The following is a 26,766-nucleotide window of genomic DNA, read 5'->3' on the forward strand; positions in this document are numbered from 1 at the left end:
GCCTCCACTGACATCAGGAAGGTAGGGGTGCCTCATTACAGCTGGGCAGCGGTGAAAGTCCCAGCATTCCTCTTAGCCTCTTCTTCCGGTAATACCCTGGCAGAGAAGGGGAGGGGTGCCTCATTACAACTGGGTGGGGTGAAAGTCCAGGCTCTCCATATAGACTTCACTAATAGCACAATATGTATGTGGCTTATTACTGATAGACAGTGGTAAAAATCCTGGCTCCCCTGTAGGCTTCCTCTGACACAGCTCTGAAGGGTATAGGGGTGCCTCATTGCAGCCAGGCAAGAGTGGTAGCATAGTCTCCCCACTCAGCCTTTGCAGCCTGACATAGGGGTAGCGGCACAGAATTCTTCTGTGGTGTTTGACTTGAGTAGTGTGGTTATTACTCACCTGTTCTGTGTAGCTGTGCTGCCCTTTCCTGTTCCCTTGGGTCGAGAAAGCATGCTTTCCTTAGGATACTTTTGTCTGTGCTTATTGGTGTTTCCCAGTTTCCAGTTTCTCCAAAACCCACTTCTGAATATGCTAGGCAAAAAGAAAACCCAGGGAACTCACCACTTTGTCATTGCTTAGTCCCAAGGCCCGTAGCCCATCTGCGTTCTTCTCTCCACCGTTCAGAGTCTTATATTTGTCTGTAGCTGTACTTAGCAGGAGGAATAGGGAGAATTGTATCTACTCGATCTTGTCCTGGAATGAGAAGTCTCTCACCACAAATTTTTAATATCTTTTTGACATACATTAAAATATTGTGCACTATCCTTAGATAATTATACCATCTTTATTTAATATCAATTAAATTTGGTAAGAAAAAGAAAACTAAACTAAAACAACGGGTGTGAGATTAATTTTGTTAAGCAAAAAAAGTACAGATTTTTTCAAAAATTTCATAGGAAATTGCATATATGTATATTTCCCATGCACACACACACACCGTGTCACATACACACATATTTGTACAAAAATAAAATGGAAACTGTCCATGTATCAAGACTCAGGGGGTCTTCCTAGACTTAATCAAATATGGAGACTAACATGATTACCATAGGCCACGCTTCACTCTCAGATTCACTTAGAAGGATATCAGACAGCAATCAAAGCATGCCAACGGGACAGCATCAGATGTTTCTCATCAGTGAGAGAAGTTCTTGAAACAGTCCATAATGCAGTTCAGATGCTAGTCTCCCTGCCCAGCCACCCTCAAGTGACAGCTTAGGTACAAGAAGACGAGTTTACACCTCTGGGGGTTGACTCCACGCTGACTTAGAATCATCATCCCCCTTGAAACCAGTACCTCTAGCAACAACTCCGTGGGCAGAGCTTCCAGACTCTTTGTAAGGGTACACCTACTTATAAGGGTCCCTGCATTCAGAGATGCTCAAACTATGAGTTTGTTGTTATAGTTCATCAAATCTTTCTCTCACACAAGATACAATTTACCAAGCAAAGGTTTGTTTAGGAATCTAGCTGACATTTCTTTTGTATCAAGTTTCCAGAAAGCCACTAGAAAATTAGCCTAAGATTATATTTGTTGTGGGGAAGTAGAAAGAGTGTTAAACATCTATCCACAAGAATCAAAGTGATTTACAGTTAATTTTTTCCTTTTTTAAGCATCATTTCGTTTTTGAAATTATTTAAAGGAAACATTCCATATTTTGTGTTCTTATCAAAAAAGGCATGGTGACTACTCAGTATAAAAAGACTTTAAAGGTTTTTAAATTGCAAATCATTTAAGCAACCTAATTAGATCAAACATACCCGGGAATTTTTGAGTGTGTATATAAGGAAAAACTTAGTTAAAGCACTTGAATTAAGAAATCTTTGATCTTTCATAGGTCGTCTGAATACTCAACGTCAAAAGCATTTACGAAGAATGAAATACTACTGGCCACAAGAGGGAAGCCTAGTTCCACTTTTACAATGCATTAGAAAAACAGGAGAGAGATTTCCTGAGAACTTTTGAAATATTCACCTACAAACTCAGTGTACAAGACAAAACAACTGTCACCCCCACCTGAGGTGGCATCTGTGGTGGGAGTGCTTTTAGTGTTTTGAATGGACTTATTCTTGGACCCCACATATTACTGGCTACAGAGTTAGAGACTTGATTTAGAATACCACTGTTCCCACTTTCTAGCCTTGACCAAGATACCAGAGTCCTTTATAACCCAGTTTTCTCAGAATAAATTGAAATACAATTGTTATCTGATGAATGAAATGCTAAGATTTAGTGTTATATATTATTAGTAGTATTTTTAATTGGTGAGAGATAAAGTGTGTATCAAAAAAAGGAATTTCAGTAAAACCAATAACAATCCTCTGGCCTATTTCTCATCTTCCTTTCCACCTCAAAAATTTCAAAATTCAGGGGCCAGCCCTGTGGCCTAGCAGTTAAGTTCAGCACTCTCTGCTTCAGCGGCCTGGGTTTGTGGCTTCAGATCCCAAGCATGGACCTACACCACTCATCAGCCATGCTGCGGTGGTGACCCACATACAAAATAGAGGAAGACTGGCAAGACGTTAGCTCAGGGCTAATCTTCCTCAAGCAAAAAAAGAGAAAGATTGGCAATAGATGTGAGCTCATGGCTAATCTTCCTCTGCAAAAAAAAAAAAGTTTAAAAGTTCAAAGTAACTTCAGAAATCCAAAATATGTGAGATTAAGTTTCCTTCTGACACTCTGTGCTTGGCCCATGCTACACTCAGTGTGAATAAGAGCCACCTTCTCCTCATGATTTCAATTTTTATGTGAAAATTGCCTTCCTTCATTTATGACATTTAGACTTAAAACTTTAACTACTTAAGTACTTTTTTGATCATTTTCTACCACTTTCCTCATCCTATTCCAGCCAGTCAGCAGGCCTAGTGATTCATTCTTCACATTTCTTAACTTTTCATCTTTGCACTTGTTTTCTTAAGTTCTCTACAATGAATGTTTAGCATGTTTGAAACCCAGCTCCTTGGCTGTGATTGCTGACCACATAGATTAAACAATCATCTTGAAGTTTTCAGCTTCTTACCCTCAACTATACCCTTTAGAAACGGGTAGATTTAGAAGAAGGCTGTTATACAGACACTCTAAACAATCTTCAGAACGAGCAGACATCATGCTCAGTGGATAAACATTTCCAAATAACGCTACATATGCCCAAAGAAATGCTGGCAGGAATGACTGCACTATTGTGAGGATAGAGTCAGTTCTTAAAACTCCAGCCCCTTAATTCCCTCCTGACTAAAGAAAAGGGCCCGTATAGAAAGCCTGCTGCTTTCCTCTGAAAGAATACTCTTCAGTGCTAAGCAGTTCTATGTGGTACATGCTCCAAGAGCAAATATCTTTTAATAACTTCGAAGTACTCTAATGCTGTAATGCTGAATAATTTGATAGAGCACGTAACTGCGTGAAGCCTCAAATACCAATTTTATGCTTGGAACAAAGAGCAGGAGACTTACAAGAGATCGAAAGAAACTCAGATGTATTCCTTAGAGAAACTCCTGTGTAATGCTTAATCTAAGAAAAACTGTTTTATATGCCTACTCTTCTCTATCACCCTGGAGGAAACTAGACTAAAAAACATACCTTATGTTGCTAATTCCATGTTCATTTATTTCATTGTATTACAGTTATGTCTACGTGACTAATGTCGGACATTGACTGCTATTTACACTTCTCCATATAGCATGTTTATTTGTTTGTTTGTGTATGTTCCTTCCTTGGTTTCACCTAATGGGTCATTAGTGCAGATATAGCTATGGACATGTAAGCTATTCCTTACCTCTTTTGAAGATTTCCAAATGGGAAAAACATGTTTCTAATATTCTCTGTCCATTGACCAAAGATGGTCAGAAAGTATAGAAGGGAGCATATTCGCTATACCTTTGTATAGATCACCTCTTTACTATTAACTCTATTCTCTACCCCTAAAGCATGTGGGAAAGGGAATAACTTACTTGCCTGGCATTTAGCAAAATTGTTTTCTAGGGGACCCAAGAGTTTGCTTTACCTGCCAGGAAGCTGGGTGGTTGAGGACAATGGAATCTGTCCCTGGCCCCACCCAGGAAACCTAGAGGGTGGGGTAGAAGGACAAGCTGGTGGCAGATCCTGGAAAGGGTGGCTGTGCTGGGAATAGTCTGCACTCCTAGAGTTGTAGACACAAAGGATGTTTCAGTGTTTCCTACACACCACACACAGACCGTGAAGGAATCTGAAGAGCCTACTAAAGCTCCCACAAGAGAAAAGCGGTGCTGTGAACATCATCCAGACACAGAGAACAAACATTTTATTTTCACTAAGACAATTCTTGCCTGTTCCTCTTCATCCCTCTCCGTGAACCGGCCTCAGTTAGAGCACGAGGAAGAAGGAGAACCAAGCTCTTTCCTGCCTGCAAAAATTTCCAGCACAAGATAGGAAAGGAGCTAACTTAAATCAAATTGGGACTTTTGATTATTATAGTACCAAACAATCTAATCGCTGGATTAAGGCATGTTTGTGAAACTGAAATGAATTATAAGATGGTCTGTCAATTAAAATTGAGGAAATAATTCATGTAGTTTGCTACAATTCCTATACAATAGCAAGAGAATGCTCCTCTAAGGAGAATATGTAAAGGGACAACAGCAGACCCAAGCAATTTCAGTTTAATTAAAAGTTTCATTTAGCACTTATCCAACCTAGCCGTTACAACTGTATACTTAAGTGTTCATTCTAAGGAGAAGATGGAAACAACTTTGCATGAGAAGTGTCCTATATGCCCAGGAATTGTGCTGGCTCTGGGGTGGCAAAGATGATAGATGGAGTTGGAAGTGGCTCTGAAAATAAGTTGCTAGAATGTCTAAAGAACAGGAGGAGGTGCTGAGAGAGTCAATCAAACTGTTGATTGGCCATAAAAGGGCTGCCTTGAAGGCAACCACTCTTAGGCTTCTTTGATGATTTTTTAAACTAATCTTTTCCAGTCTCTCAATTAGCAAGTTCAGCTTGTGCCTTTTAGAACAGACAAGAAAATTGGGAGTCATAGAACAATCAGACTATAGATGCTCAAGTTATAGTAATGGAACCTGTGGTTGGCTGGCAGAGAAATATTCTGAGATATGGATTTGAAGTTTCCAAAACTGCCCCCCCACACACAAATACAAGTGTGTGCATATATACGTATATGTATGTATACACATGTATATATATATCATATATTATATGTAAGGAAATGCAGATAGATAGATAGGTAGATAGATAGATAGACAAATAGATGGATATGAATTTACTTATTTGCAAAGACTACTCACACAAAGAAGGATGATTTCACACCACTGGGGGCCAGCACGAAGAGTACTCTGGTCTTTAAAACATTAGATTTCAGGTGGAGGTGAAGAGAGAATTAATCAAACTCTCAAACTGTCATCGTCTCAGATTAGAGATGAGCCCAAACACCATAGAAACTTTCATTCACACAGAACATGATAGGAAGGCCCCTTAACCCACCATTTTAGTACACTTGTTGATATCAACAATTGGCAGTTTTCACTCTGATGGAGACTTATTTTGGCATAGCTAGCTTCTGCCCCCTCTCAGGATGGGGAGGAGAAATAATACAGAGCAAGAAAAGTTTCCTACTTGGGGGTTTGGGAAGGAAATGCCTAGATCAATCTTCCCTCAGCAACTCTGGCAGGAAGTCCTCAGTAGGAGAAATATCATGAAGACTCTGAGTGTTGAAGGGGGAAAGGTAGAAGAGAAGCTGAAAAAGGGGCTGGAGATTCTCAGAACTCAAATCACACAAACACGAAGTAGCGAGGTCCCAGACTTGACCTGGGTCCAATGTGAAAGCTGTCTCATTTCCAAACCCTAATCTGTTACCCCCAAATTATATTTTCTCTGGGTTTAAGTTTGATACTATAGGGAGAACCAGTGACCTATATATATATTCACATTTAGTAATTTTTTAAAAAATTCCCATCCACTTCTATGGTCTGTCCATACCATAGGGAATAGAAGTAAGAATATTACATTTCCCAGGCTCTCCATCCCCAGGTTTCTGAACGTGGCCTACATTCTGTAGTGAAACTTCATGTTATGAGATTTGGGAGGTGGCAGGTAGGCTGAAGCCATCTCGTGGAGTGGATACAAGAGTTTCACAGACAGGAGCCTTGGCAGCAGCCTTGTGTTCCCAAGACGTTCCACCCCCTCACGGCTCTAAAGGAGCTGTGATGTCAGGAGTGATTTCCTACAGGTTCCTGATCTCTTAAAGTTAGGGGTCTGCACTGACTTCCTAACAGTTTTAAGGTATAATTCCCTATAATAGGGAAGAATTCTAATGAACAATTCTGTTTAGAGTGTCTACAGAGATTTCTATTTGCTCACTGAACTCTGACTAGTGCAGTGACTCGTCACCATTTAATGTTACCAAAAAGACCTCATTCAGGTGCCCTCAGAAATCCCCTCAAACACACAGGAAGCTAAAGTTTAGGAAGAGAACAGGGAACCATGAGCAGCGTCCGAATAGGAACTTCTCTCCTATCACAGACAAAGGGAACTGAAAGTCTTTTTTAAAGTCTCCCAAATTTAGTAATCTCATGAGGAGGACCAATCAGTGCTTCAGGACACAACAATATCATAAGTTGCTGAGCAACACTTCAGGTTGAAGGTGCTATTATGACATGTAAAGTATTTTTCTGTAAAATACCTCTGACCTTACCATATATTTCTTGAGCACCTCGTAAGAATGAGGCATTATGGCACCCAGCAAAGGGCAGGCATAGGAAAATTATACTTGGTTTTGCCTTGGAAAGAGGAGATGACAAGCCTGAATCACAGGATCAGACTCTTAGCAGAGACAGATATGATAGAGCTTTCACCTGGTCTAAGCCCCCGCTTCCAGGAAATGTGTTCCTTAACAATTTTAGGGCAGAACCATGCCGTGGGTCTCCTCCAAGTGACCTAGAAGTCAGTGTCAGAGGATGTTCAAAGCCCTCAGGATGTTTGCCCTCAGGATTTGTCACGGCAGATTAAGACCTCAACATAACAGTGTGGAAAATCCACATTGAGTATGTGTGTCATGACTGACATTGAGTAGTGAACTCACCATCTGATGGGCTGCCTCACTGCCAGGTGGCTCTTCCTTGGAAGTGTTTACGTAGTTTAATTTTCCTTTCTATTGCACTGCATTTTCAGAAACATGAGGGTCAGAATGTCGCAACTTTAGGTATTCCGTTTTTTTTTTCTCCCCAAAGCCCCCCAGTACATAGTTGTGTATTCCAGTTGTAGGTCCTTCTAGTCCTGCCATGTCCGATGCCGCCTCAGCATGGCTTGATGAGTGGCACTAGGTCTGCGTCTAGGATCTGAACTGGTGACATTCTGGGCTGCCAAAGTGGAGTGTGTGAACTTAACCACTCGGGCATGGGGCCGCCCCCCAGTATTCTCAATAATGAGTGTCAAAATTAATTCTTCGGATCAGAACTTCAAAAATTGTATGACACGAGGAGAACTTTCATAGTCTTATGACATGAGGGAAGTAAAGGTAAAACCCTCCTGCAAGTTATTGTCTCTAGCGTTCCCAGTGAAATAAGCTCTGCCCAATTTACTCCACCATGTTCATTGACCTGAGTCTTCCAATGAGGTGAGTCCCAACAGTGTCCAATCTCTGGTCATATTTGAGATGGTAGGGACTAGGAAGCTGTACCCCCCCTTACAGTCCACTGTTTCCAGGAACCACTAGCCATGTTCCAAGGTGTAGCTTTCCATCCCTCTCCAGCATTGGGAGTGTTGAAATCCAGAGTTTCTACTCTGATGTTCTCTAAATATAGTGCAATGCCGGGGATCCCCAGCTCTTGGGCTGAGTGGCCATATGGGAGTCTAGGACACTAGAGAAACCTGAAGCAAGGAAGCTTCTTAAGTGAAGCTCTGTCACTCAATCCTGCCAAGACTCAGGCATTCTCCATAGCCTGACAATTTACCTTCTCTTTAGATGATTTGTTGTCCCTTAAATAAACTCCCCAGCTGTCACAGCACAGAGGCATGTCTGTCATTAACTCTCACTTTAGGGAGTTGGGACTGATACTATTCTCACTAATGTGTTTCAGGTATACCCCTTTTTAGAGCTTGGATTGGGATGGTAGAGTCTGGGAGTGATTGCCCAACATTCTCAACTCGATTTTTTCTTGTTTTTATTTGGCTGTGTGATTATTTGATTAAGAACTTTACTTTTTTTTAAAAAAATTAGTTTATTGAGGTCATATTGGCAAAGGAAACTAAACTTTACTTTTTTATCTAATGAATGAAGTGTTTCCTTTCCTGAGCCCTTTACAAGAGTCCTTCCCTTAGCAACAGATGTGTCATCTCCAAGAATTTTTCTGATTGGCTGAAGCTCAACTGATTTGAATTCTAGTCAGTCAGACGCTATCACACCCTACACTCTCTTTTCTTTTATTCTTGTCTGTGCTGTCTCATTCTTAACCTCTGCTGACCCCCATCAAAGCACCCAAGAAGAAAATGGCCATAAGTGGAGTCCCTATGCTGGGACTTTTCATCACAGCTGTCCTGATGAGCTTTCAGGAATCACGGGCTGTTAAAGGTAAGTGCTGAGAGAATCAAAACTAGGGACAACAAGGTCTGAGAGGAGTGGAGAATGAACTGTCGACACTTGCAAGACAATCTTTAGAGTGAAGAAAAGTGCGACAGGTATTATGTGGGTCTAAATCTAAAAGTACAATAAATTGTAGTTCGAAGAGCTTTCTCCTCACCACAGATTGAAGTAAGTCTAATTTACTTTAGAGGAGCAAAACTGAGATGTATGTTGATTACTACCACTGACTTTGAGATAAGTCAGACTTGAGGGGGAAATATTTTCTGACAGGCATTAACAAGCTACCTCTCCAGGCTTTAATTTTTTTTTTTTCTGGAAAATTAGGAAAATTAAAAACCTCACATAATTTTGTGAGGATTAAATGAGAAAAAGCATGAGGAGTTCTTGGCACCTATTCTTAGCTGAAGACATGGTAGTTATTTTTTTGGTGTGAGAATCCTGTCAGCATATTTTGAGCACAGACATTTTATTGAAGATCACTAGGAACGAAAGTCACCAAAAAGCAATAATCTACCCAAGGGAGGGGGAAGGACGGGTACGCTGATATGAATTGCACTTAATTTACTGCCTCTTGGGACAGTGATAGTCCCCACTACAGTGGATCTTACCATGATCTTTGGTTACTATTACTAAGTGATATCCCCACGAGAGTAGAAAAATGGGTAAAGTGGAGAGTCTGCTATTCTGCAATCTCCAGAGCAAACTGTTGTGAAAAAATATTCTTCACTCAGAGTGATCCCTACAGAGGGTGGCAGGTAGACTGGAAATAAAGAAAGTAATAACCCAGCTTCAAGACCCATGATGGTGACTGTAGGTTTCTATTGCCTGGAAAGAGCTATATATGGGGATGCATACCGGGAAAGACAGAGGCTATTCCCATGGAATGGAAAGGAGCAGCCAGAATGTGTGTGTGTGTGTGTGTGTGTGCACGTGCATAATTGCAAATGCTAAATAAATCCCTGGCTTTATCAATATACAGTCAGACTTTAAAATTCTTCTCCCATCTACATACACCACAGAGACTGAATGCTCTCCAATTGTAGCTTTCTTTTTTCAAGTTAATTATTCTCTTAGTATAGATTATTCTTAGTATCAACCATAATAGAATATGTCCCATGATGACAGTCTCAATTTAAGGTGTGTTAAGATACAAGGGCACTTTGCTGAGATAAATCCAAATACAATCCTTCTCACAGAGGTATCCGTGGTGGGGGTGTGGATCCAGGAAAGTGGGTGCTCTACCACACTGCAAGGTCACAATCTTAATTTTCTGGAGACCTCAGGTCCTAGTTATATTTTCCATGGGTCTAGTCCTTAAATGCAAAGCAATTTCTGACCCTAAAATACTTGTTATAAGCCTAATGATATACCAAGAAATTACTTACTTTGTCTCATTTAATCTTAAAAACAAATCCAGAATGGAAGCAAAACCATAGAAGAATTATAATAGGATAACTGCTTATAATCTACTAATCTAGGTAAAATAATCTACTCAAAATCACTAGGTAAGTGAGTAGCCAAGTAAGAATTCAATATTTAATTTGATTCTAGAGTTCAGAACCCAGTCTTTTAAATAGTTTCCCTCTTCTTAGAGTTACAATGCTCTGAGAGATGCCCTGGGGTTCTGGCTGAAGTGTATTCAATGCCTGGTCAAAGAGAGTGAGAGACCTTTCTCTTTCAGGAGCTGCTGCTAGATTTCTCAAGAAGGAATCATTTCTCAGCTAGTATCATGGAGCTAAAAGCAGTTTTACAAGACTCTGGTTTTTTTAGCCACCATTCCTTTCAACCCACCCTCTCCAACACTGCCCCTTTGCCTCTCCCCTCCCAGCTCTGTTTAGCACAGGTGTCCTTTACCCAGGCCTCACCTTCCCACTCATCCCTACTCTCCATTACTCCTCCATTCCACTTGGTACTATCAGTTTCCACTGTCCTCTGCCCACATGTTTGTGCCTCACATCCTGGGTTCTTCTTCATCTCCTTCTCCTGCTTCTCATCCTAGTTCCCTTTCCTGCCTTTTCAGAGGATCACGTAATCATCCAGGCTGAGTTCTATCTGAAGCCTGGCGACTCAGGAGAGTTTATGTTTGACTTTGATGGTGATGAGATTTTTCACGTGGATATGGACAAGAAGGAGACGGTCTGGCGGCTTGAAGAATTTGGACGTTTTACCAGCTTTGAGGCTCAGGGTGCTTTGGCCAATATAGCTGTGGACAAAGCCAACCTGGAGATCATGATGAAGCGCTCCAACAACACTCCAAACACCAATGGTACCTCTCTGCTGCACTCCTAGGCATGGGAATCACAGCATTCAGATAGATACTTCAGCTCCTTGTGTTATGTTATTGTGACTAACTTTCCCTCCTGGAGCCTAACTTTGCCATAAGCAAGTCCCAGATTCTCATGCTACAGGCCCAGGAACTTAATGAGTTTGTTCCCTTCTTGATGTACTCACATCCTGTCTTTGCCATCCACAGTCACTCCCAAAGTCATTGCCCTGAATCCGTGCTGGCAGAGCCAGGAATGAGGTCCTTGGATATCCTATATCTCAATACTGGTTCCAGTTCATGGGGGAGGGTATCAGAGATACATATCTAAGACTGTGGCATAGATTCTCAGGGCACAATTTCAACTGCTTTTTCAGCTTTAGTGGGAGGGAAAGGGGCAAGCCTAAGCAGGGAAGGCTAATTTCTGTCCTGTGTCCCCCAGTACCTCCAGAGGTGACTGTGCTCCCAAACAAGCCTGTGGAACTGGGAGAGCCTAACGTTCTCATCTGTTTCGTCGACAAGTTCTCCCCACCAGTGATCGATGTCACGTGGCTTAAAAATGGAAAACCTGTCACCATGGGAGTGTCAGAGACAGTCTTCCTGCCCAGGGATGACCAACTTTTCCGCAAGTTCCACTATCTCCCCTTCTTGCCCTCAACTGAGGATGTTTATGACTGCAAGGTGGAGCATTGGGGTTTGGATGAGCCTCTTCTCAAGCACTGGGGTATGGACCAATCTTCAATCTCCTTTCTTTTATGGTTTCCTCCTTTGAAACACATGTCTGGTCCTTTGGAACTCTAAGTCCCCTGTTTCATAACAATGGCTGCAATTCCTATTCCTTGTCTTCTCTCATTAACCAGCTTCCTCTACTCTCTAATCTGTAATTCTCTTACTTCATCATTCTGTCTCCCTCTTATTTAATTGACTAATAACTATTCTTTTATCTAAGTACCCTACATTTGGTCCTAAGTGCTATTCCCTACCACATTTGTTACTTCTGTATTGTTTTCTTCTTACCCAGAGTTTGAAGCGCCAACTCCCCTCTCAGAGACAACAGAGAATGTGGTGTGTGGCCTGGGCCTGGTTGTGGGTCTGGTAGGAATCATTGTTGGGACCATCTTCATCATCAAGGGTGTGCGCAAAGGCAATGCTGTTGAACGCCGAGGGCCTCTGTGAGGCATCTGCAGGTGGGTTTGATGTGGTCAAAGGAAGACACATATGGAGTTATCCAAGGGAAAGAAACAGAGCGGGGAAAGGGATATGTGATGCCTTTAAGGGAAAAAGATAGGAAAATTCATGGCTCTTGATTTATCTTTTCTAGGACAGAATCAGACGTTAACATTTTCTAGTATTCCAAAGCTTCCAGGTCCCTCATCCATCCTTTTCCATACATGTGTACCTAGACCACATCTTCAGTCTTGGAAATTATCTCCAGTACCTAAGATCATTGTTTTACATTAAAATACTGAGTCCAGTGATCTAGGAAAGTCAGCTTCAAGATTTGGGCACTTCCTGGCTTATATTTCCTGAGGCAGACCATCAGTTCAGAAGAATTTCCAGAGCTTGACTCTTTTTGGGTTAGGGTAGATTCATTGCATGAAATGGAAATCTCTTGGAGGTCAATGCCTGTTTTTGCTCCTCCAATCCGAAAAGTGGTGCCAGAGTTCTAAGAGAAGGTAAAGCATGGTCTGCTCATTCATGCTCACTTGGAGAGTAGGGTATATCAGTTCATGTTGAAAAGGCGATATTTACCAGAGATCAGATGAATATTAAGAGACCTTTCCAAAGTCAAAGGTTTAAGGGAGGAAAGGAAGGAATCCGAAGGAAAGAGCTCAAAATATTCATCTTAAATTCTTTAGTAACCATGTGTGTCCTTCTACAGGTAATGGCCTTAGAGAGAAGATCAATGAAGAAACTTCTGCTTTACTAGCCTTATAACCTGACAATACTCTAATTGTTCACTTCAGTGAAGACAACCATTCTTCAGCCTTCCAGCCCTTTAGCTACTTGAAGAGTGTTGATGCCTCCATATGCAGCTCTCTCCTCTGTCTGTTGCCCCTTCTTGTATCTGTTTTCCTTCCATTTCCCACTATCTTTTTATTATCACCATGTAATACCTCTGGAATAGACCCCACAGGATCCTTCCTCTGCTATGGAACCTTTTGAACATTCTATGGGGAAATCTTCTGTATGCTTATTGCTTGGAGTTTCTTCAAACTGTGACTGTGATTGTTTTGAATACAATAAACTACTAGATGGGTCTTAGGAGGAGTTTTTCATGTCTGAGCCAGTTCTTCATGGGGGCTGGGGAATATATGTGATCCCTCCATCCTGAAATATCTCAATGTTGAATGTATCTTATAAGCTCTGTGATTAATCAGAAATATCCATGTTACTTAGGGCTTGGTTTCATTCAGAGGATCTGCAAGCAATCCGGTTGCTGTGGTCCAGTCCTCATCAGGAATATCCTATAGTGGGGTTTATTAGTTGGGAGATTTCAACTTAGCAACGGATTCAGAATCTGGTTTGGGTTCTTAAGCCTCCAAGTCAACAAGATATCCTGATCTTCAGTAGAGTGAATCTCAAACATTAGGGTTCAGCATCTGATAATGGGTGAGACAGATGGTAGGGAGCAGACGGGGAGAAGAATAATAGAGCAGGATCCATATACATTACAGGATTTATATATCAACATCACCCATTCCAGACTTAATGAGGAATGGGATTGGACACTAAGGATTGGCATTACCTATTTCATTAATATAGTCTTGGATGCCTGTTTCATTACCAGGAGAAGAGTCTGGCTTATTCTTGGAGCCTTCTTGTTTTTGGAGATGCGTCCTTGAGTGGAAATACTGAGTAAAGCATTGGTGGTGGGTGGGATATGGCATTAAAATGGGAAGAAAGAATGTTTGAAGCATGGTGAGCTATTGCTCATTTATCTGTGAGACTATGACTTGATATTTATTTCTAAAATGATTACCAGAACCTATCCCAAGCCATAAAGATTAATTATCCATGACAGTGTGGTAGACTAGCAAATAATGCTGTTGAAATGAATTAGACCTGGGCTTCATCTTGGCTCTATAATTTACTAGATATGTATTCACTGGTATCTTAACTCAGTTTGTCCTGATTCTTATGAAAATACTGATGCTAATTTTTAGCACATTGAGTTATTATGAGAATTAAAAGAAAAATGCAAGCAAAGTAATTAGGTTCCACACTTAGTGATAATAATATTGCAAAAATTATAAATTCCATTATTTTTCTTCAAAATTTCTGTAGCCTGATGAAAAAAATCTGAGAGAAGCAAAACAAAACAAGCACAAACCAAGGCAGCATGACCTTGAAGGGTAGCAGCATGTGCTACCCCAAAAGATGCCTCTTGGGCAAAAGGATTCTTTTGAGCTGATGAGATGGTGTTAGATAATAGAATTGCTTTAGATTACCTCTGTGCTGAGCAAGGAGGAGTCTGTGCCATAGGAAATAGCTCCTACTGTGCCTGGATCAATACTTCTGGTACTGCATTAACTCTTCATACAAGAAATTAACAAACAAGCCACTTGACTCAAAGAGATTGATGCCTCTTCAGGTACATTCTTTGATTTATTTAGTGCCAACTGCAAACTGGTTTGGTTCAGGGGGAACCTGGCTAAGAAGCATATTTTTGTCTCTTGGTATTATCCTCCTGATAGTCATCATTGTAGTCTTCCTGGTGGCCTGTGTTCTCCCAAGCGTCGTGTTTACAGCCAAAGCAGTACATTAGATGATCTCACTTGGAGAAACAAAAAGAAGACGAACCATGAGATGAACGGCAAAAACCTTCCATGAACTCGACATCATAACCTATAAATAAGTTTCACAGCTAAATAAGAGCAACTTAACCGTGATGGTGACTGAGAGTGGTGTCAATAACAAATTTTTGGTTATCCTCTCAAAAATGTCAGACAACTGATATATTATTAGTAACTACTGTCCATAGCTTACATTTTGGTTCATTCTTTGTGTCATACAGTTCTATGGGTATCCACCATTACAGTATCTCACAAAATAATTTCACTGACCTAAAAATTCCCTGGGTGTTCCCTCATTCGTCCCTCTGCTCCTCCCCCTGAATCCCTGACAACCTCTGATCTTCTTATTGTCTTTATAGTTTTACCTTTTACAGAATATCATATAATTGGAACCATATAGTAAGTGGCTTTTTCAGCCTAAGATAATTCTTTCACTTAGCTTTTAAGATTTTTCTCTTTTATGCTTTCTCTATGTCTTTTCATAGCTTAATAGCTTATTTCTTTTTATCACTGAATAATGCTCCATTGTGTGGATGTATCACAGTTTGTTTATCCATTCATCCTGAAGGATATCTTGCTTGTTTCCAAATTTTGGCGATTATGAATAAAACTACTATAAACATTCTTATGCAAGTTTTTCTGTGGACATAAGTTTTAAACTCATTTGAGTAAATACCTGGGAGCATGATTGCTGGATCATATGGCAAGAGTATGTTTAGCTTTGTAAGAAACCACCAGAGTGTCTTCCAAAGTGACTATACCATTTTGCATTACCACCAGCAACAAATGAGAAGCCCTATTGAACTGCATCATTGTGCATTTGGTGTTGTGAGGGTTCTGCGTTATAGCTAGAAAGCCAATTTTTAAAAAATTTTTATTTTGAAGTAATCATAGATTCACAAGAAGTTGCAAAGATGGTACAGAGAGATCCTGTGTACCCCTTCACCTAGTTTCCCCAAATGTTTATATCTTAAGAAACTGTAGTAAAATATCAAAACCAGGAAACTGACGTTGGTACGTGTGTGTATAGTTCTATACCGATGTTTGATCATATTTGTAGATTTGTGTAATCACCACCACAATCATGCACAGAACCATTCCATTACTACAGAGATCTCTTTCATGCTCCCCTTTATGGTTACCACCATTTCCCTTCAGACACCATCACCCTACACCTGACAACCACTAATCTGTTCTCCATCTTTACAGTTTTGTCATTTCAGGAATGTTAGGTAATATGGAATCATATGGTATGTGACTTTTTGAAATTGGCATTTTTTACTCAGAATAATGCCCTTGAGATCCATCCAAGTTGTTGGGTATATCAATAGTTTGTTCTTTTCTTTATTGCTGAGTAAGATTCCATGGTATGGAGGTACCACAGTTTGTTCAACTATTCACCTATTGATGGGCATTTTGGTTTTCTAGTTTGGGACTATTACAAATAAAGCTTCCATGAACTTTTGTGTAAGATTATTGTGTGAACATGAGTTTCCATTTCTCTGGCAATAAGGCCCGGAAATATGATTACTGGATCATGTGGTAAGTGTATGTTTATTTTTTAAAGAAACTGCCAAACTATTTTCCAGAGATTCAGTACCATTTCACAGAGTATGAGAGATCCAGTTTGTCTGCATTCTCACTAGCATTTTGCATTGTCAGTATTTTATGTTTTAGCTATTTTACTAGATATTAAACTTAATAGGTAGTATCATGCTCTTGATTTGCATTTCCTTAGCGGCTAGTGATTTTGAATATCACTCAGTGTGCTTATGTTTTTGGTGAGGAAGATTCTCCCTGAGTTAACATCTGTGCCCATCTTCCTCTAGTTTGTATATTGGATGCTGCCACAGCATGGCTGACGAGGAGTATGCAAGTTCTGCTCCCAGGATCTGAACTCGCAAATCTGGGGCTGCTGAAGTGGAGCACATGAACTTAACCACTATGCCACTGGGCCGGCCCCCAATTCAGTGTGCTTATTTTTTAATGTGAAGTTTTTTTGTTTGTTCGTTTGGTTTTTTTCCCCAGCAATTTTATTGAGATCATAATGGTTTATAACATTGTGTGATTTGGGGGGTACATTATTAATTATCAATTTCTGAATACACTTCATAGTGCTCATCCCAAGTAGTCTAACTTTTGTCCATCACCATACATATGTGCCCCTTTATGCCTTTTGTGCACTCCCAAACCTCCTTCCCCTCTAGTAACCACTAATCTGTCCTCTTTATCCATGTAGTTGTTATCTTCCACATATGAGTGAAATCATGCAGTATTTGTCTTTCTCTGTTTTGCTTATTTTGCTTAACATCATACCCACAAGTTCCATCCTTCTTGTTGCAAATAGGACAATTTTGTCTTTTTGTATGGCTGAGTAGTATTCCACTGTATATATATACCACATCTTTTTATCCATTCATCTGTAGAAGGGCACTTGGATTGCTTCCACGTCTTGGCTATTGTGAATAATGGTGCAATGAGCATAGAGGTGCATAAATCTCTTTGGATCATTGATTTGAAGTTCTTTGGATAAATACCCAGTAGTGGGAGGTTTTGATAGTCCTTTACATATTTTAGATATATACCTTTATGGTACTTGGAGTGTGCAAATATTTTCTGTGTTGCTTATCTTTTCATCCTCTTGAAAGGATATTTTGCAGAACAAAAATTTTTAATTTCAATAAAAACCAATTTACTGATGTTTTTCTCTTATGGATCACGCTTTTGGTGTCATGTCTAAGAACTCTTCAACAGGCCCTAAATTCCAAAGTTTTCCTCCTGAGTTTTCTTCTAAAAGTTTTATATTTTACATTTAAATTTGTCATCTATTTCGAGTTAATTTTTGCATAAAATGTGAGAGTTGGTCTAGTTTCTTTTTTTCTCTTTCTTTTCTTCTTTTTTTTCTTTTGCCTATGAATATTCACTTGCTCCAGCACGATAGCTTGAAAAAACAAAACTATCTTCCATTCAGTTGCTTTGCACATTTGTCAAAAGTGAGTTGGTGTGGTTCTATTTCTGGATCATGTATACTGTTCCATCAATCCATGTATCCATCCCTCCACAATACCCATCATTTTCATCAGTCTTGACTACTGTAGCGACATAAAAGTCCTAAATTTTGTTAGAGTAATTCTTCAATTTTATTTTTCTCTATCAAATTTGTTTTATCTATTCTAAGTCCTTTACTTGTTCACATAAATTTTAGAAAACTTTGTCTACAACTATTAAAAATTTGCTGGAATTTGGATTGAAATCACATTAATACCAGGATATCAATTTGGGGAATAATTGACATTTTTACTCTGCTCAGTTTTTAGGTGAGGAATATGGTAAATGTCTCCGTTTATTTAGATCTTTGATTTCTTTCATCAGTATGCCAGCATTCAAGTCCTGTACATGTTCTGTTAGAGTTTTATTTAAGTGTTTCTATTTTTGAGTGATTGTAAATGGTATTTATTTTTAATTTTTGTTTTATGTCTTTATTGCCATATATATAAATACAAATCAATTATTTTGGTTGATCTTGAATTCTGCAATCTTGATGAACTCATTAATTCCAGAAGGCTTTTTGGGGGCAGTATCCTTGGTATTTTTCATGTAGACCATCACACCAACTGAGGATAGGAATGGTTTTATTTCTTCCTTTCTGATCTGCATGTGTTCTGACCACATCCTCTTCATGCTGTCAATGAAGGAGGGGTCCCCCACCCTAAATAGTAATAGATGGCTGAACACACAACATGTGAAATGGACAGATGAGACTGACAGCAGTTTATCACATAAACTCACAGCCTGAGGGAGGAAGACACTGCATTCCATGTAGGACCACATGAGGGTTGCACTCAGGAACACAGTGAACCAGAAGGGGCAGTGAGACTGTGAGAGGCAGGTAGCAATAAGGGGGTGGGGTCTTGCTGGTTCCCACGACAGGATGTTATTGGTTTGTTTGAATAGTTCCATGGGCTGGCAGGGAACTGAGCCCTTAGGTTGAGGATCAAGTGGAGTGCAGTTGCTCAGGCTGACAGGGGAAGTTGCTGGGTGGTGGAACATACCTGGTGAAAGCAGGAGAACTCACAGCCAGGTCTTTGGGGCCCTTTGAGGTTTGTGGATGTCATGGCAGCACTTGAAATTTCAGATCTCACAATATAGCGTGCCATTTATTTTTTTCTTGTTTTATTGTGTTGGCTAGGACTTCTGTTACTTTGTTAAGTAAGAGTGGTGAGAGCAGAAGAGGCGAAAAACATTCAGTCTTTTACAAAGTGTGATGTTAGCTGTAGAAATGTTGTAGAAGTTATTTACTAAAGTGAGGAAGTCTTCCTCTATTCCCGCTTTTTGGATGGCTTTTATTAAGAAAGAGTGTTGAGAGGCTGGCCCTGCGGCCAAGTGGTTGTTCACGTGCTGCACTGCGGGGGCCCAGGGTTTCACCACTTCAGATCCTGGGCGTGGACATGGCACCACTCACCAGGCCATGCTGAGGCAACATCCCACATGCCACAACTAGAAGGACCCACATCTAAAAATATACAACTATATACTGGGAGACTTTGGGGAGAAAAAGGAAAAATAAAATCTTTAAATAAAAAAGAAAGAAAGTGTTGAATTTTGTCAAATGCTTTTCTTTGTTAATTGATGTGATCACGTGATTTTTCTTCTTTCGTTCATTAATATTCTGGATTACATTGGTTGATTTTCAGCTATTAAACCAAAATGCATTGCTGGAATACATCCCACTTAGTCATAGTGTATAATTCTTTTGGAATTTTCCCTAGTTTTATTTGCCAATATTTTGTCAAGGAGTTTTGCATCTATAGTCATGAAGACATATTGCTTTCTATTACTTCTTTTATTGTCTTTGTCTGCTTTTGGTATCAGGAAAGGCAGACCTCATAAGCTAAGTTGGGATGTGTTCCCTAGGTTTGGTAGATTTCTCCAGTGAAACCATCTGGGTCTCAAGATTTGTCTTTCAACAGTCTTTAAATTACGAATTAAATTTCTTTAGTAGTTATACAACTATTCAATTTACCTATTTCATATTGAGCTGGTTATGGTAGTTTTTGCTTTTCAAGGAATTGGTTCATTTCATCTAGATTTTCAAATTTATTCCCTTAGTGTTTTTCGTATTCCCTTAATGTCCTATTAATATTTGAAGTGTCTATAGTGATATCCCCTAGATGATTTCTAGTTTAATCCAATAGTATCCAGAGAACACTACCTCTATGACTTTCGTTCTTCAGCATTTGTTAAGTTTCCTTTCATGGACCAGGATATGATCTTTCTTGATAGATGTTCCATGGCCACTTGAAAAGAATGTGTATTCTGCTACTGTTTAGTGGAGTGGTCTATTAGTGATTAGATCCTGTTGATTGATGATGGTGCTGTTGAGTTCTATATGCTTGCTGAATTTCTGTCTAGTTATTTTATTAATTGTTCAGAGAGGGGTGCTGAAGTCCTCAAATATAACTGTTTATTTGTATATTTCTTATTTCAGTTCTATCAGTTTTGCTTCACCTATTTTGCAACTCTCTTGTTTGACGCATACACATTTACAATTGCTATGTCTTTTTGGTGGATTAACGCCTTGATCATTATATAATGTCTCTGGCAATATTCTTTTCTCTGATTTCTACTTTGACTGATATTATACCCATGCCTACTTTCTTTGATAATTGTTTACATGGTTTATCTTTTTCAATTCTTCTATTTTATCCTTCCTATGCTGTTATATTTGAAGTAAGTTTGCTGTAGACGGCATATAGTTGGGTCATTTTTTTTCCACTCTGCTATTTGTCTTTTAATTGGTGTTTTTCGACTATTTCCATGTAATGCAATTATTAATATATGAGGGATTATGTCTGCCATATTACCTTTTGTTTTCTATTTGTTTCTTTTGTTGTTTTGTTTCTCTGTTTTCTTTTTCTGCCTTCTTGTGTGTTGCTTAAACACTCTTTAGGGTTCCATTTTGTTTATTTATCATGTTTTTAAGTGTATCTCATCATATAGTTTTTAGTGATGTATCTACATATAACATTGCAAATGCATAATTTATCATAATCTACTGGTGTTGACAATTTACCAACTTGAATCAAGTGTAGAAGCTTTACCTCCTTTTAAGTCTCTCCCATATTTATAACATATTTGGCTTAAGTGTTTTCTCTATGTACATTGAAAACCACATCAGTATTGTAATTTTTTATTCAACTGCCAAAAAAATTACAAAACTGAAGAGAAGGAATGTCTCTTGTATTTACCCATATCTGTATTAATTCTGTTGTTTATTCTTCCTTCCCAATGTTCCAAGATTTCTTCCATTGTCATTTCCTTTCCAGTTCAAGAACTTCCTTTAGCCCTTCTTTTAGGGTAGATCTACTAGCAACAAATTCTCTTGATTTTCCTTCCTCTAAGAATGTCTTGATTGCCCTTTCCTTCCTGAAGTGATAGCTTTACTGGATATAGATTCTGGGTTAACATTTCTTCTCTTTCAGCTATTGAAAAATCTTGTGGCACTTCTTTCTGTCCTCCATAATTTCCAGTGAGAACTTTACTGTCTTTCACTTGATTTTTTCTTATACATGAGGTATTATTTCTCTGTTGCTGCATCTAAGATTATTTTTTTTGTCTTTACTTTCCAGAAGTTTGATTATGATGTGTTGATATGAATTTCTTTAAATTTATCTTGTTTTGAGTTTGTAAACCTTCTTAAATCTTTAGGTTAAGGTCTTTTTCCAGATTTGGGAAATATTCAACCTATATTCCTTCGAAAACTTCTTCGGTATCACCCATTTCTCATCTCCTCCTGGGACTTGAATGGCATGACATTTTTATCTTTGGCTATATTGCTACAGATTCTACAGCATAAAATAATAATAAACATAATGAACAAATCTACACAAGTTAATTTTTTTCTAATGAATAAATTACTCAAAATGTACAATGTACCAAAGCTCACAAATGACATATGAAAGATGAAGCATTCCGTATCTACTAAAGAAAGTTAGTCCATTATGCAAAACTTTTCCACAACAAAACCCCAAGTTTAACTTTCTTCGATAAATTCTTTAAAATATTTAAAGAAGAAACCGCACTAATTTTATGCAAAGTTCCAAAAAAGTAGAAAAAATAAAACCACTTGCAAACACTTTTTATGAGACCAGTATAGCCCTTATTTCAAGGACACTACAACAAAAAGAAATATACAGACTCATTATTCTTATAAGCATAGATGCCAAATTCTTAAGAAAACACCAGCCAATTGAATCTGGTGATTTATAAAGCATAATACATCACGATCAAGTGGAGTTTATTTCAGGAATGAAAGATTGTTTGGACATTTGAGAATCAATTAATGCAGTTTACCATCCTAATTGAAAGGAGAAAAAGCCTATGAACATTTTAATAAAAATCATAAAATATCATTTGACAGAATTCAACACATGTTCTTAACTTTTTAAACTCTAGTATTAAAACACTAGTATCAAAAAGGAATTTCTCAATCCAAGAAAGGATAGCTACCCTACTTCACATGTCAGACTCAATGGTAAAATGTTTAAAATTTTCCCCTTGATTAGTGGAGTAATGGAAGGGTTAGACAATGAAAAATGGCAAGAAAAATAAATAAAAAGTATAAGGATGGCAAAGGAGATAAACTTGTCATACTCACTCTTGACATGATTGTGTACTTAGAAAACAAAAATAATAGACAAGTTAATAGATTTAATAAGCAAATTTAACAATATTGCTGGATACAAGGTCAAAATATATTAACACCAATTATATTCGGCTCTACCAGAAACAAATCAAAATCAAGAAAATACCATTCACAATAGCATCCCAAAACATCAAATATCTAGGAGTAAATCTAACAAAAGATGAACAAGACTTCTATACTGAAAACTATATCCTTGGGAGAAATTAATGGACCTACATAAATGACAAGCATGTAGTTTGGAGAGTAAATTGTAAGCAATTGTAAAAGTAAATATTTTAAAGATGTCTGTTCTCTGCAAATTAATCTATATTCAGTAAAAATCTCATTGAAAGTCATTGAAAGGATTTTTGTTTCTTTGCTTGCTTGTTTGCTTGTTTTGTTTTTTCTGTTTTCTTTCTTTTGCTTTTTTTTTTTTGGTGTAGGGGCATTGTTAAGTTGAATTTAAAATTCATATGTAAATACTGAAGTCTTAAATTAACCAAGGAAATTCTGAAAAATGAGAACAAAACAGGAGGAAATTCAGCACAAGATAACAAAACGTTGATGTTAATTAGCATTGTGTGGTATTGGTTATATTAATTAACATATTGTGGTATATTAATTAACGTACTGTGGTGTTGGCTCCAGTATAGACAAACTAGACAACAGAACAAAATGGAAATTCTACAAACAGATCTTTCCCCAAATACAATGCTCTGTTCTATGGTGGTGCTGCCAAGCAATGAGGTAAAGATGGTCCTTTCAATACATGCTGCTAAGTTATTTGAATATTCATCTGAGACAGTTTACTGTGACACCTACTCAAATCATCAATAAAAATCAATTCCAGGTGGATGGAAAATATATAGCAGAATTCAACATTGAGGTAACCTGGGCATTGAATTTCCTTTGATGGTTGGTTATATTAATAGTTACAGTTTATGTATCAGATGTAGCACTATAGATACGGTCTATTTTTTGAGTCAGTTTTGGTAAATTATGTAAAGCAGATTAAAGAAGGATACAAATTATTTGTCATTAATCTCATGGAGAGGTAGATTGTATTTCCCCTCCCCTTAAATCTGAACTGCCCCTGTACTCACTTTGACCATTAGAATGTGATGGAAATGATGCCACACAACCTCTGAGGCTAGGTCTACAGAAGTCTTGCAGCTTTTACTTTCCTCTTGGGAGTCCTGAGTCATCAGGTAAGAAGTCTGTCTTCATTCCTGATGGGTCCATATAGGCCATGTTACAGGCACTGGAATTGCACGCAGAGGGAGAGAGGGTCTCAGTGTCCCAGCTGAGCCTCCAGAGTACCCCAGCCTCAGCTCTGACATTTTGATGAAATTCCTTGAAAAACCTAAGATTTCACTTTCCGTTTCTGTAACAAATACTCCCCAAATTTTGTGACAAAAACTAAAGCCATTTAATGATTTTTTCACAATTCTGGGGAGTGGATTGAGTTTAGTGGGCATCTCTCACTGAGGATCTCTCATGTGGTTGCAGATTGCATCTAAAATGTCAAATCTACTGGCACAAAATTCTTTATAATACCCTCTTAGTATCTTTTCAATGCCTGCAGGATCTGTAGGAACGGCATTTCTTTTTTATTCTAGATGTTAATAATTTGCAATTTGAATTTTTTCCTTTTTTCTTTCTTATCAGTCTTGAGGATGGTTTATCAGAAAAAGACTACACTGGCTCTGTTGATCGTCTTTATTATACATCTATTTTCAGATGTATTAATTTCCTCTCTTACTTTTATTATTTCCTTCCTTCTACTTTTTTTTAAATTTATTTTTCCTAGACTCTTTCTTTGTTTTTTTTTTAAGATTGGCACCTGAGCTAACATCTGTTGCCAATGTTTATTTTTTCCTTGTCTTCTCCCCAAAGCCCCCTCAGTACATAGTTGTATATTCTAGTTGTAGGTCCTTCTAGTTGCGCTATGTGGGATGCCACCCCCGCACAGCCTGACGAGCGATGCCAGGTCCATGCCCAGGATCTGAACCGGTAAAACCCCGGGCCACCAAAGCAGAGCACACGAATCCAACGACTTGGCCCCAGGGCTGGCCCCATTTCCTAGATTCTTAGGTTAAAAATTTAGATCTCTGATTTTTATATATTTCTCCTTTTATAATATAAGTATTTAAACCTATAAATTTCCTTCTGGGGAGCATTTTGGTTGCATATCACAAATTTTGAAAATCTGTTTTAATATTCCTTTAAAATATTTTCTAATTCCTCATCTGATTTATTCTTTGGTAAGCCATGGATTATCTAGAAGTGCATTACTTTACTTCCAAAAAATTGGCTATTTTCTCAGTCTTACTAATATGTAATTTAACAAGATTATAGTCAGAGAATATATTCTGTGTGACTTTAACCCTGTGAAATTTATTGAGACTTGTTTTACGGCCATAGCATATGTTCCATTTTGTGGACATTCTTTGTGAAATTTAAGGAAATATGAATCCTGCCGTTATTGCATGTAGTCAATATTCATGTCAATTATAAATGTCAATTAGGTCAAGATGGTACATATCTTTGATTTCTTTATGATGTTTGTTTCATTATAAAGATATTTTCCTACCTTCTATCTACCTCCCCAAGTTCCCACACCATCATCATGGACTCGGCAACAGTTCTGGGAGGAGAATCAGCTGGCCCGGAAAAGTAGCCATATATTATATTTGGGAACTCTACAGATCCCAATCTATCACACAAGCCCACAGGGTTATTTAAAACTTTGCCAGTTTCTTCTTACCCCATCACAAACTCTCTTTCTGTGCCAGGGCCATTCTTCCACTCATGTTGATGTTCAGTAGATGACCCAAGGGAGGAGAGTGGGTGCTTGTCCCTCCTTACCCAAGCAGAAGTTGCCCATATCCAGAATTTGGCATTGTTACGTTTCTTTTCGTCTATAGCTCTTTGAAGCAAAGACTTCAAAATGAGATTTTTTTCCATTTCATCCATTTAGTTTAGTTATTTTTTTCCTGTTCTTATGGTGGAAGTGATTGCCCTTTGTAACTTTTATCATCCTAACTGGCACTGTAACTTATGATTTTTTTCCCTAGCCATATTGATAATGCAAGTTCATTCATTTAAAACTCTGTACATTATTCCTTTGTATGTCCATACCATAATTAATCTGTTCTCTATCTGAAAATTTAGAATGTTCCTTTTCTCTTCTATTTTTTACATGTCATCTTGGGCATGTATGTGGGAATTTTTCTAGAGTGTAAATGCCTAGGATGGAAGTACTAGATTATCCAAACTGCCCAAAGAGGTTTACCTGTTCATGCTCACATCACCATGCACAATACTCAAATATCGTCCTGCAGCATGCTGTCATTTCACATATTTTGTTGTCTTTTGATGTACAGAATTTTTGTAATCAAGACAAATTTATCAGTTTTTCTTTCTGAATTTGAAAATGTTTTTATTATTCCAAACCCTGGTGCAGCAAACATTCAATTTTAGGTTTTCGGGGGCTCATGTAAGATTATTTCTTTAAGAAAGATATCTAGAAGTTGATTTTTGTTATTGTTGATCCTGCAGCATTTGTATTTTTATCTATAATACTGCCAAGCTGTCACCTGTTCATGATCCTAATAACAGTATATGAGAGATTCCATTCCCATAGAATCTTCTAAATCTGTGATTTAAAAAATGAGCTATTATGTTGGCCAATTTTGGGGAAGAAATATTTCTTCACATTGTTATTTGAATTTGTATGTTTCATATTATTTTTTTTAAGTTGTATTTGAGGTATGCTCTCTTTTTTTTCTTTTTCTGGTGAGGAAGATTGGCCCTGAGCTAACATCTATTGCCAATATTCTCCTTTTTTTTTCCTCCCCAAAGCCCCAGTACATAGTTGTATATTGTATTGTAAGTGCTTCTGGTTCTCCTGTGTGGGATGCCACCACAGCAGGGCTTGATGAGGGGTGTATAAGTCCACACCCAGGATCTGAACTGGTGACCCCAGGCCACTGAAGCAGAGTGTGCAAACCTAACCACTACACCACTGGGCTGGTCCCTGTTTCATATTATTGATGAGTTTGAATAAATATTTCATGTTTATTGACCATTGGCACATTCTCTTCTATAAATAGTCAGTCTATATCCTTTGCCCAATTTTCTCTCGCATTTTTGTTCATTTATTTACTAGCTTCTTGGAAATTTTACATAATAAGAAGACCCAATGTCTGCCTTGTGTGTTGCAAATTTTTTTCTGAGAGCTACATATTCCTTTTTTGTTATTTTCTCCATGCAAAGAAATTTTTAATTTTTATCAAATATATTTTTTCCTTTATATTTTCTGGATTTTGTCTTGCTTGGAGAGATTTCTCTTTTTCTTTTTTTTTTTTGAGGAAGATTAGCCCTGAGCTAACTACTGCCAGTCCTCCTCTTTCTGCTGAGGAAGCCTGACCCTGAGCTAACATCCATGCCCAT

The 26,766-nt window shown here is 38.3% G+C and overlaps 1 protein-coding gene across 1 annotated transcript; it reads left to right on the top strand.

The window, feature by feature from the left end:
• The first annotated feature begins 7,867 nt into the window (after positions 1 to 7,867).
• LOC103543208 (mamu class II histocompatibility antigen, DR alpha chain) lies at positions 7,868 to 13,101 on the top strand. The gene is made up of 5 exons (XM_008510101.2): positions 7,868 to 8,555; positions 10,588 to 10,833; positions 11,273 to 11,554; positions 11,852 to 12,017; positions 12,713 to 13,101. Exons 1-4 carry the CDS (start codon positions 8,474 to 8,476, stop codon positions 12,004 to 12,006), a joined length of 765 nt encoding a protein of 254 aa, XP_008508323.2. The 5' UTR covers positions 7,868 to 8,473; the 3' UTR covers positions 12,007 to 12,017; positions 12,713 to 13,101.
• The last annotated feature ends 13,665 nt before the right edge of the window (positions 13,102 to 26,766 follow it).

This window comes from Equus przewalskii, chromosome 19, assembly GCF_037783145.1.
Source record: "Equus przewalskii isolate Varuska chromosome 19, EquPr2, whole genome shotgun sequence".
NCBI classification, from domain to species: domain Eukaryota; kingdom Metazoa; phylum Chordata; class Mammalia; order Perissodactyla; family Equidae; genus Equus; species Equus przewalskii.